Raw genomic sequence first — 12655 nt, 5'->3', positions numbered from 1 at the left:
AGCGCCAACATATTCCGCAGCGCTTACAGAACAGGGGAGAACAGATACAAAAAACAAAGATACAAAAACCACAGTTACATGCATTAATTGACTGATGGAAACAGTAGGGGATAGGGTCCTGCTCCAACGAGCTTACATACTACAGATATAGCGGTGAAACAGAAGGTAAAGGGCTGGAGGTGTGCGCGGTATGGCAAGGTGGAGAGTGTGGGATGCTATACACACAGACCAGAGGTGTAACTTGAAGCTCCTGGGCCCCAGTACAAAACCTGTAACAGGGCCCCCAACTATAATGCTTTATTCATAATACTGGGCTCCCTATATGAAGAAGAGAGGCCTTATGGGCCCCCTAAGGCTCCTGGGCCCGGGTGCAACCGCATCCCCTGCATCCTCTATAGTTACGCCCCTGACACATACAATGGTCAGACTTAAGCCGTGTGATGGCTAAATCGGTATGACTGCAAGGGGCGGTTAATTGCGGTTAGCAGGGATTGCAGTCAATAGGACAGGGAGCATGTAATCAGGTTGAGTACAGAGGGGTTTGGTTTAGGAGATGTGGTATGCCTCCCTTAGGAGGTACATTTTTAGAGCACGCCTGAAGTTTTGTGTGTCGGGGATTGCCCAGATAGCTTTGGGTAGTGCATTCCAGAGGACTGGTGCTGCTCTGGAGAAGTCTTGGAGACGGGAGAGAGAGGTTGAATTAAAGGGGCGCTTAATCTGGTTTCGTTAGCAGAGCGGAGGGCGCAGGCTGGGTGGTGGATTGAGATGAGAGACGCAATGTAGGGCGGCGCGGTGTTATGGAGAGCTTTATGGATGAGGGTAGTGAGTTTGAATTGAATTCTATATTTGACAGGCAGCCAGTGCAGTGACTGGCACAGGGCAGAGGCGTCTGAGTAACGGCTGGACAGGAAGATGAGCGCATTCGGGATGGATTGGAGAGGGTAGAGTCTGGTGCAGGGAGGTCAATCAGCAACGAGTTGCAATAATCGAGCCGTGAGTGGATGAGGGCAACAGTGAGCGTTTTTAGCATGTCCACGTTGAGAAAAGGGCTGATTCTTGCGATGTTCTTGAGGTGCGGCTGACAGGTTCGGGCCAGAGATTGGATGTAGGGGGTAAAGGAGAGATCAGAGTCGAATATAACCCCAAGGCAGCGGGCATGCTGTCTGGGAGTTATGGTTGTGCCACACACTGAGATGGAGACGCCAGGATGAGGTCGGTTAGTGAAGGGCAGAAACACCAGTAGGTCAGTTTCTGAGAGGTTCAGTTTTAAGAAGAGAGAGGACATAGTGTTAGAGACAGCAGACAGACAGTCAGTGGCGTTCTGGAGGAATGTTGCTGTGATGTTAACGGAAGAGGTGTATAACTGGGTGTCATCAGCATAGAGATGGCACTGAAAGCCAAATCTCCTGATGGTTTGTCCAACAGGGGCTGTGTAGATGGAGAAGAGGAGGGGGCCAAGGAACGAAGCCCTGTGGGACCCCAACAGCAAGGGGAAGAGAAGGTGGAGCCAGCAAAGGAGACGCTGAATGAGCGGTCGGCTAGGTAGGAGGAGAACCAGGGGACAGCAGTGTCCTTTAGTCCAATGGAGCGAAGCATACTGAGGAGGAGTTTGTGGTCAATAGTGTCAAATGCTGCGGAGAGGTCGAGGAGGATCAGTAGGAAGTAGTGACCCCTCAATTTGCTGTCAGGAGGTCGTTGATGATTTACCCTTAGGATAGGTCATCAGTAGCTAAAGTCCTGGAAAAGCCCTTTAAAATGTACAGTAGCAACACTGTACACTACTTGCTGATGACAGCCGAAGAAGCACAGAGATTGGCTGAATGTTTTTGCCTCTTCATTTTAGCAATCTGTGGGAGTCTGTTGACCAGAGGATCTGCTGATCAGTGGGGATCCTGAGCAGTGGCTCTCCATTGATCTACTATTTATGACCTACCCTTAGGATAGGTCATCACTAGTAAAAAATGAGAAAACACCTTTGAGGAAACTCACCTTAAAGTAGTCTTTTGACATACTATAGAATCAATATTGAAGTCTATGAATGATTTCCAGTCATAGAGAACTCCATATGCACTATCTAGAGAAGTCAATCCCTGGAACAGTCTATGGGAGTGAGTATTTTCCATGACACTTGTGACACATGACACAACACCAAAGGGGTTTCGACAAGGTACACAACATCACAGTCACATGGAAACCATTGATGTATGTATGACATATGTCCCCTTTGAAGACCATCACCTCCATTCAGTAGACCTTTATTCATGAATGAACCATAACAATGGAAAACTTACCGTCCAACATGCACTACCCAAATCTGCAATTTTCACCCCAAGCATGTCTGCATTTCCACTTTCAAAAAGATGAGTTAAGAAGTTGTCATCAATCCCTGGAACGATACATGAATGGTTGGAAACCAGTATAATCAACCTGGCCAGTCTTTGTGAAGGACATCCTTTAAAAAGTCTGACCTATACCAAACTAATTTTCAACAAGGGTCACATCAGCCTTATGGTTGCCTATAAAGGGCCAATTGTAATTATATAGTAAGGACTCCTTTCATATGAGTGTATTTGCGCAGCGTATTACTTGTACAGTTTCTGTGCACGTAATATGCAGTAAATAGAGACCATTGATTTCAATGGGTTTTTTCACATAAGCATATTTTTTCACGCAATGTGCGATCGCATGAAAAATATGCGACATGACCTATTTTTGTATATAGTACACACCGCAATAGGCCATTGAATAGAATGTGCACGCACACATATGCCGTGAATATGCAGGAACCCTGCGTATTTGTGCACCGCTTCAATAGGGCCTATCTGCATTTTTTGTGTGAGCGCAAAAATGCAGTGTATTTGTGCACATAAAAAACATGCTGGAGCGTCTGAAAACGTAGGAGTAAGATATTCTCTGTCAAGCAAATACACAGCATATATGCAGGAATGAAATGCCCTGATGCTCCCTGTGTAAACGAGCCCTAATAGTAACTCCCATAGTGGCCGCAGTAGTAATAGTGACTCCCATAGTGGCCTCAGTAGTAATAATGACCACCCATAATAGCCTCAGTAGTAACAGTGACCCCTATAATGGCCCCAGTAGTAATGATGTCCCCATAGTAGTCCCAATAGTTATAGCAACCCATTTATTGGCCTCTGGCAGGGCTGCATCCCGAGGCATTCCACTCACCCAGCTGCAGCTCCGGCCCGCTGCTGTATCTTTGACTGCTAACCTCCCACCTTGGCATCTGCACTGCATACAGAACGGCTCACGCAGACCCCAAGAGGGAGAGGTCAGCGGTCACTGACTGCACTGCCACCACCGGACCACTGCTACAGGTTGGGTGAGTAGAATTCCTGCCTTTTATGATGCATGGCCGGTGGGTCACATAAAATGAGGCAGTGTGCCAGATTTTCCCCTGTGGGCCTTGTGTTTGACATGCATGATGTATACTATCAGTAGACATGTTCATACCATTGCCTCCATGGGTCCTGTTGTGGTTCCAGACTTCTGCCTGTGCCATGTACTGCTGGAAGTTGTCCGCCTTTACACAAACTAGTATGTTTTCTGGCTTAATATCAGTGTGAATGATACGACATTTCTTGTGAAGAAAGTTCAGACCTTGAAGCACCTTAAACACCAGAGATTCTGTATTTAGAACATAAGGACTAGATGTATGCGGTGATTCAAAAGTCAAGGACACTCATAGTTCTTCTGAACATAAATACAAGTAAGAAACTTTTTAGATGGGTGGGGGAAATTATTTTGGCACTGTGGTGGTGTCTATTGGCCATCTTTGTGCAGACACTTTCGATTCAGCTCAAAAAACTTCAATAGAAAGGGGAACACGGAATACAGCATTTGAGGGCAGAATTAATTGGTGCAGTCATTTTTGCAATACTTGAAACCATTTTCGAGTTATGGATGATGTCATGTTGAGTATACATAAAGTTGTTATGTTGAATTATGTGGTATGAAAAATACCGAGCACATTTCTTTTAAGGCACTAGAAGATATCGTTAACAATCCAGAACAGAAGTAAGATCATCCTGCTGGCCGGTAACAGAAGCTCACATGAGGTGGTCAAAACTTTCAATCAAGACCACCCAGGAAGGTGGCCAGTGAGTTCACGAATGACACCTTGGGATCAGAAAGACTGCTCTCATGACCAGTTCTCGGTTTGTCCTAGATGCTACGAGTTTTCCTGAACTTCTTCATCATTTCCTGACTGTTTGTGCACTCACTGGCCGTCTTCTTGGGTGTTCTTGATGTAAGAGGTGTCCATCACAGCCTTGGTGGTGATGTAGTACTCAACCTATTGGTCCTCCTGGAGAATACACCATATCAGGAAGTAAAGTATTAGTTTCAGGGGTATTATGAGAAATTTTAAAGGCCAAAAATGATATGTTTTAAGCTTTCACCCCTCCAAGTGTTAGAGCGGAAAATAAGCAAATGGAATTGATCTCTAATATATTATACATGATAACATAATATCCTTTATATCATAATGGATCCTCAACTGCTGAAAGTCATTCTTCCATGCTATCATGTGATAGATGAGAATATGAGAAACTACGATTGAGAACTTTGCTAAGGTGAATTGTGATATGTGAAGCCAAATCATGCCATCACATCACCAAGTATAAGTCCCCAATTGCACCCAATAAAGCAGATCACAGTTCAAGGTAGTTTGATTTCCATCTGGGCATGGAGAGCATTCCTACCCCTTATTTCTGAGTGTGGGGAGACAAGTGACAACTTCAAAGTGGCTCAATAAGCAGTTGTCTAATTAATTAACTAAGACGTGTAGGCCACTCTAGCCATGAACACACGGCCCCTGTGCATACGTCCAAATGGTGAGTCCGCACCACAAGACATGCAAGTATACAGACCTGCTGCAGGATCCGCTTCACACACATCAGTGGGAGACCCTTTGGTCCATAGTTTTTCATCAGATGTAGAAGAGAAGGTCCCAGGAGCTCAAACACCAGACAGACATGTAGAGCTGAGTTATGGATCCATTAACATGAAAAGTGGCACAAAGACATATGTTCTTATACTATTCTACACTGATCTAGTGCTATATCTCAGTACTGGTGTTCTATAATGAAATAACGAGCATACTTGAATAGGAAGGCATGGATGTACTATATGATGGATTTCAATTTGGTGTTGTGGCCCCTGTAAAAGAGAGAGTAAAACCCAATTTTAAAGCTGAAGAGTAGCATGTGAGAAGGAGATCGTTGCTATGACTGAAGTATGGAAACGTAAGGTCTGGTAGAACAGTCAATACGAAAGTGTACTCAACGTGGCCTCCTTCTGCTACGATCACAGAGGACAGTATGAAGTATTGCCTGCCACACTGATTGCAGTAATATGCATGTTGTGTGGATCTCTGCAGTACTTTGGTAGAAACTTACATTTCATTAGTAGTGGCACATTAATAGAGGACTACTCAAAGTAGTCCTTGATATTCATTTGCTGCAATTAGTTACACACACACCGCCCTCCAATCCCTGATTGGCAGCTGTCTGCCTGTTATTATGCATAGTTAGAGAGCTGTCAATCATTGGCTTGAGAGTGGGGTGGGTGTGGCTAGTCTGCAGCTCTTGAATATGCAGGACTAGTTCTGGGTCTGGCTGCTACTAATTAAATGTAAGTTTCTCCCGAACTACTGCACAGATACACACAGCAGACATATCAATGTGATCGGCGTGACAGGTACTACCTCATGCTGTGCTCAGTGAGGACTGAAAAAAGATGGTGACAGATTCCCTTTAACTACCATAGAAGAGAATAGATGTGACAGAAACAGCATGGCACAACGAACTTTGCTGTTTCTGTAACTCTACAGGAGTTACGTGAAGAGCATAAAACAGCCTGCTCAGCTATTTTCCGGGCCATGAGAGGCAGATCTCAATACAGGTGCATGTCCCAAAGATTCGGACATGTATCTATGAGATTTTTATGGCAAATCTGTTTGTCAGAGCTGAATTCTGTTACTGTGTATATGCTACAATGAGAAGGATATGAAGGCCATTTTCGCCAATCAGTTTAAAGTCCTGTAAAAAGTGTATGATGTTCTCTCCTTGGGATTCCTTTTTTCGTGCTCCGTTTACCTAAGCGTATAAAAATAGTAGAACATTAACAATAAGTCAGACACAGTCACATCACAGCTATATTCATATTTTACTGCCTCACAGTTAGCTCTCAGGCTGCATGTCCTCACATCTCCTAGTATCTCCCTGCTAGTCAGTGTTTCCACATAGGATGTCTTATGTGTTGTTATGACACATTTACAGGAACTCAGCTACATTGGTAGAAATGAGTCCATCAGCTCATTGCTGACAGATCCCAAGTGATAGTCAACAGAATTCTGAATGCAGCTCTGATTGTGACTAGTCGTCCTGACATGTCATGTGGTAAGTTATTACACAGTTCAGCAGTGCTATTTCATCCAGCGCAGCATCATTAAATTTCTTTCCACTCTTTGATATTTTCACTGCAACATACTTCTTCTTCCTATCATTACAAAACCAGAAAAAATCATCAGCATATGGATGCAGCAGAAGGAGTTACAAAAATATGCATCATTTGCTTATTAATAAAGTAATGGAAACGAGTTATATTATAACAAAGCAAACAGTTAACGTTTAGAATAACCTATTTCTAGTAACAGCTAACTACATCTTAGGATCAATAATACTCTATGTACAATATCAATAACGCCGTAAAGAGATCAGTCCTATTGAAAAGAAATTTAAATCACACAGTTTGTACTTTTAAGGGGTTAATGCTCTACTATTAGAATACTGTCCACTTTAAACACAGCGTTTAAACCTCAGCCGATATATTTCTTATGTGAAGGCTCGCGGACCTGTGGACTTATCTCAATTGGTTAGGGCGAGTCATATAGAGCAATTCTAGTCCTATACAACAGGCATGTTGTTCAACCATTTAAATCTCTAATGGTATGCACAACTACTGTTTTTTTTAAGACCGGCCTCACTTACAGTCAGTCAGTACTCACTTTCTTTAATGCAGCGACGTGCTAGATGCATCATCAGTGACATTATCGGGGGCTGAGCCTCTTCCTAGCACTGGAAGTGCTCCAAGTCTCATTTTTCCCTTTCACAGGAAGGGAGCAGGGCTTAATCCAAGTGCTTAGAGCACTGTGTCAAACTCTATCCCACTCTCCTGTGCAGGTCACTGGCAGGGAGCGGGGCTCAGCGGTGGCAGCCTGGGAGGCAGAGCAGTCCTATCCCCTCTTACAAGTGAGCAGCTATTTCGGTATTTCCTAACAGTTTCCCTCTTAAAGTGATGATCTTTTGTATAGGGATAAATTAGTTTGGGTATGTCAATAAGCAAAATGTAGTAAGTGATTCTAATGTATGGTTATTAATGGCACTTTCACATGGGAGAGAATATTCCACTGGATGCACAAAAAAATCCACACCAAAATCCGCATGTCTAATGGGTGGATTTTGCTAAGGAATTGAAAATGGCAGAATTTTGCTGTCAATTCCGCATCAAAATGAATGTTCTACCACGACTCCTCTATCTGTTCAGGTGCCTCCTAATTAGAATCCCCCACCAGACTTAAGGGCTATGCAACGGGCCATCTCACAATTTATCTGGAACAACAAGAGACCTTGGATTAAACAAAAAATAATGTATCATAGAATATTAGGTGGACTATCTGTTACTAATCTACAAAAGTACAACTCAGCAGCACAGATGGCCCAGATACCTCCCATCTTTTCAGGCCCGGGAGCTTTCCTTTGGGTGGAGATTGAAGCCTCCTTGGTGTCCCTGCCTAGTCACCCCTCCAGCCAGGGACAATTTCTCTCCTATATACAATACTCTGAACCAACCCTTGAGTGATGGCAAAGCCCCGTTCATGAGACGCTGGAAGGCGGACCTGAACATATTGGTGTCTATGGCAAGATGGCACCACTGCTGTGCATTTGTTGCCAAAGGTAGCCACCAGGTGACCCTGTCTGAAACCTCCTACAAGATATTACATAGAACCCACTATGTCCTCACAACCATAAACAAGTTCTCCCCTTCAACTTTTCCTAATTGTTTTAGAGGTTGTGGGACACTGGGCACTGTCTTACATATCTGGTGGACATGTCCAACGGTGAGATCCTTGTGGAGAAAGGTAGCCAACCTGGTCTTGAGAGTATTGGGTCCCACATTCCACCTCACTCCTTGGATTTGCCTGCTGGCAGACAAGCCGACCGGGTATAGTAACCAACAACACAAACTCTCCCAGTATATTTGCGTGGCAACCAAGATCCACATGGCATCCCAATGGTTAAAACCCTCCTTTGATTTGAACCCCATCGTAGACAGAATTTCCAAAATGATGATCTATGAAAAACTTTCTGCTATGAGAGATGATTGTATGGAGGGTTTCGTTAAGACTTGGCAACCATGGTCTGACTATCTAGATATTCTGAATATGCTGCAATTCCTGACCTCATAGGAAAAAATTCCCCGAGACACACCAGACATTGTTATCCAAAATGCCTATTATATAAACAAGAGTTAATTAATCAAAGGCCCATTTACACGGAGCAATAATCGCTCAAAGATCTCTCAAATGACAGTTTGAGCGATCATTTTGCATAAACTAATAAGTAGCTAGTCAGATACTTAATAGCAATTAAGTGAGCAAATGAAGCCTTTAGCTGATAGCAGTTAATAGTTGGAGGGCTCTTAGTTCCTTTGTTCTCAGACGGGAAACAATGCTGTCAGCACTCCCCGTGGAGAACTCCTGATAAGGCTGGAGGATGATTTTTAGGTTGGCCTGAACTTAACAATCAGCTAGCAGCGCCCGAAAAGTGCACGATGGTTGCGCATTTAGACGCAACGATTATCGTCAAACGATCGCTTTTTTGCGATTTTTGAGCGATCATCACTCTGTGTAAATGGGCCTTTACACATACAGTAATGAGTGGAGACTTATTTCTTATGTTGTTTGTTTACTTGCTTGTTTGACAAATGTTTACAAAACTTTGATTAATATCTCTAAGCCTGGGTTCACACGGGGCAGATTTGCTGCGGTTTTGCTGTGGTTTGCCGTTGCATATCTGCACTGCGGTAAAACCGCTGCATTTGCAGTGTAATGCAGTGCAAATGTGTTAGGGCAAAAAGCTGTTCTCACAGGACGGATTTTTTCCGCACAGCCGCAGTGCGGAAATGCAGCTGCGGTGCGGTTTTTCAAGATGCAGCATGTCAATTCTTTTGACTTTTCCACAGCGCTTTTTTGTCCATAGACCTCTATGGGCGCAGCAAAATCTGCACCAAAATACGCTGCAAAAGTAAAAAAGCGCTGCGGAAAAAAACGCTTGCGGATTTTTTATGCCGAAAAAGCGCAAGAAAATACGCAAGACAAAAATAACCTTTGAAGCGATTTTGCCGCAGAAGCAGTTCTTCTGCGACAAAACTGCAACGGAAAAACTGCAGCACATCTGCCCCGTGTGATCCTAGCCTAAAGATCCCCTAAAGGGGTAATTTTCAGTTTTTCATCATGCACAAATATATAAAAACCATGTAAAACCTTTTGAAACTAAAATCTGTCTTTAGACGTACAGATTGTGGTGCGGATTTTGATTTGTGTCCTGTGTGAAGGCGCCCTAAAGGGATTGTTTGGTTTGCAAAACCGATTCTCAAAATACCTTATAAGGGAATTCTGAATTAACAGTAAAGAGACCCCTATTCAGGATCCTTATTTATAAGCCATAAAGTAAAACACGCTCTGGAGGACCCAACACAGCCCTGTACTGCACAGACAACACATTGATTTCACTAATATTTGTGTAATACGTTATGTGTCCTGTGGGAGTGCTGCATTGAAATTGAACTGTCAGATTTCCCCAGAGTACAGCTGATCGCAGGAGCAAGAAAACCTGTGATCTGCTTCTTGTCAGAGGACCCCTGAAATAATAATAAGAAATGCCACTTACTGTAAATCACGGCAGAGCCATACGGTGGAGAAATAACCCCAGCCAACTTTGTGAATGACTTGGTATCTTCTGTTCAGGATCTCCTCTGTTTGTACCGGATGGTATCCTCCTACAAGCAGACATATGGAAATATGAACATGGCAGATGTAGTTGGAAAAAAAGGAGGTTCCAGTCAAAGCTGGCAATGAATAGGTTGAATTACTTTCTTCATCTGCCTAAATAAGTTTCTGAAGCATATTCAGGAAAACCCATGTAACAATCATACTGGCAATGGAGGAGGGGGCTAAAAAGTGACAAATAAAGGAGTTGTCTAGGGTTAGAAAAACGTGGCTAGGTTCTTCCAAACACAGTGCCACCCCTTGTCCCTGGGTTATGTCTAGTATTGCAGCTCAGCTCCCATTCACTTCAATGGAGCTGACCTGCAATACCACACACAACCCTATGGACAAGGGTGGTGCTGTGTTCGGAAGAAACCAGGCAAATTTTTCTAACCCTGGACAACCCCTATAACTTGGATCTTTAGAAAAAAATCCAAGTTAGTTGTCATTCCATAGACCCCTCCTTGCAGGGCAATCCTAAATGTTGTGACAGCACTAGAAAGGCCTGTCATGGAATTCTGATTTGCCCTGCAAGCCATGATGGTCCTGTTTTTTTGAGTTGCGCCTAATAGAGTCTTTGTGAATTGATACTGATTATATAATTCAATTAGTCATTAAAGGGTATTTCATTTTAAAACTCAGAGCCGAATTCACAATTCTACTGCTTTCCATTGGCAACACCTATCAGCATAGCTTATAATGCAAGGGGACAGTTAGTTTTGATGGACATAAGATTGTTAGTACAGTGTCTAGTGTAATGCTGGGAGGTTTAAGCTCTGAAGGCTATAGAATTATGAATTCAGCTCTGGACTAAAATACAGGCTGTAATTGAGGATCAGCACAAGTGAGGAAAATATATGTATACAGGGATTTCATCAGCAGAATAGTGAGTGCAGCTCTGGAATATAATACAGGATGTAACTCAGGATCAGTACAGGATAAGTAATGTATGCACACAGTGACTCCACCAGCTGAATAGTGAGTACAGCTCTTAAGTATAATACAGGATGTTACTCTGGATCAGTACAGGATAAATAATGTGTGTACACAGTGACTCCAGCAGCTGAATAATGAGTGCAGCTCTGGGGTATAATACCGGATGTAATTGAGAATTAGTACAGGATATGTAATCCTGTAATCCAATGACCCCACCAGCTGAATAGTGAGTGCAGCTCTGGACTACAATACAGGATAAGTAATGTTACTATAGGTCCTACCACTGGGACTATATTTTTTTTGTATAGGACTTATCCTATCTAGGTACTCAAACGTATAGGGGTGAGTTAATGGATCTGCACAGTGCCAGGCTGGGTGTGGCACTGTGTAAGGAGAAAAAAAAGTTGACAAAAGTTAAAGGGGCCTTATGATCTGTGGGAACCCCAGTGGTCAGACCTCCACCAATCAGAAGTGATGACAAGGACTTCTGACTGGATGCTATGGGCTTCTACATGCACTGTAAATTTATATTCCATTATTACACTCACCTGGACAGTACTCTGCAGGGTTTTCCTGGGCACCATCTTTATCAGACATGTTATAAGCTGCTTTTGTATTTAGGCAGGAAGCTTACCCCTGAAATATAATCACACGCAGCGTATTACTATGTACATACATAGATTATATATATCATGCAATATTAGATTTGCTATCACCGTCTGCAGCTGCCTTACTGCTGTCCTCGCGAACCCTTTCACCCTCTTCTCAGGTCCTTGTCAACTCAGAAGACTGCCAAGACTGTTCAGGGTCTGGCATTTCATTCTGGCATGGTGGAGCTCAGTTGATATAGTGAGGATAATGCTAATGGAAGAAGCAGTAATGCCAGGCTGATCCATGTGCCCCTCTGCTCCGAGTGATAAGAGTGTGCAAGAGAAGGCAGTGGACAGGTGTCAGGATCTATGGGGACACGTGGCAGTGCCCAGACAAAACTACTACAATAAAGCCCCTACCACAATGAAATCTATCAATCTGGTTTAAAAAAAACAAACAAACAAAAAAAACATTTTCAATTACCCTATCAGGCAATTTAATAAAGGGTAGTCCCGTTCTAGGCGCTCTTTCTGTATTCATATAGTACATTATTTTCAATAGGCACCATGTAATACTTAATTTCCCATGTGGCAGTGCTGCAATGAAACTGAACACTTACTACTTGGTTCTACTGCAGTTAACAGCCAATTTTGGGGTCCAATTAGCAGTATTCATTTGGGGACCCTCACTTCCTAGTGTGTACTGCAAACTATTCCTCCAGTAGAGAGCACATTATTAACTGCTCAGTCTCCACAAGATTAATATAAGAGGAATATCCAACACTGTCTATTATAATACTTAAAGGGGCATTCCGGACACTTAACCCCTTGCAGTATTGATGACCTTATCTCAGATTGGGTCATAAATAGTTGATTGGCAGGGGTCCTCTGCTCATGGCCCCCGGCAATCAGGTGATCTCAGCCACTGCAGTGGGCTGGATGCTGACAGCTCCATCCACATTGGGTGTGGAACCTTCTATTGCACGTTCGACTCTGACCCCAATGTGCGACACCCAATGCGACTGCGGTAAGTGTAGGGGTTGAGACCAGCTGATTG

The 12655-nt window shown here is 43.4% G+C and overlaps 1 protein-coding gene across 5 annotated transcripts in view; it reads right to left on the bottom strand.

Moving 5' to 3' along the window:
* Positions 1–12655, bottom strand: part of LOC136621307 (SRSF protein kinase 3-like) — a 32594-nt gene that overhangs the window by 7821 nt on the left and 12118 nt on the right. For all 5 annotated transcript variants that reach the window (XM_066596727.1, XM_066596722.1, XM_066596723.1 and 2 more), the window contains exons 2-8: positions 11557–11644; positions 9975–10083; positions 6435–6522; positions 6033–6119; positions 4893–5000; positions 3475–3631; positions 2292–2386 (exon numbers count right to left, since the gene is read on the bottom strand). In XM_066596727.1, coding sequence (XP_066452824.1) covers positions 2292–2386; positions 3475–3631; positions 4893–5000; positions 6033–6119; positions 6435–6522; positions 9975–10083; positions 11557–11605 — 693 coding nt within the window. In that variant the 5' untranslated portion in view covers positions 11606–11644. The remainder of the gene's footprint in view (positions 1–2291; positions 2387–3474; positions 3632–4892; positions 5001–6032; positions 6120–6434; positions 6523–9974; positions 10084–11556; positions 11645–12655) is intronic.

The sequence above is a fragment of the Eleutherodactylus coqui genome, chromosome 3, assembly GCF_035609145.1.
Source record: "Eleutherodactylus coqui strain aEleCoq1 chromosome 3, aEleCoq1.hap1, whole genome shotgun sequence".
Taxonomy (NCBI): domain Eukaryota; kingdom Metazoa; phylum Chordata; class Amphibia; order Anura; family Eleutherodactylidae; genus Eleutherodactylus; species Eleutherodactylus coqui.
Note: the sequence above shows the minus strand (reverse complement) of the source record. Positions and strands in the feature narration are given on the sequence as shown.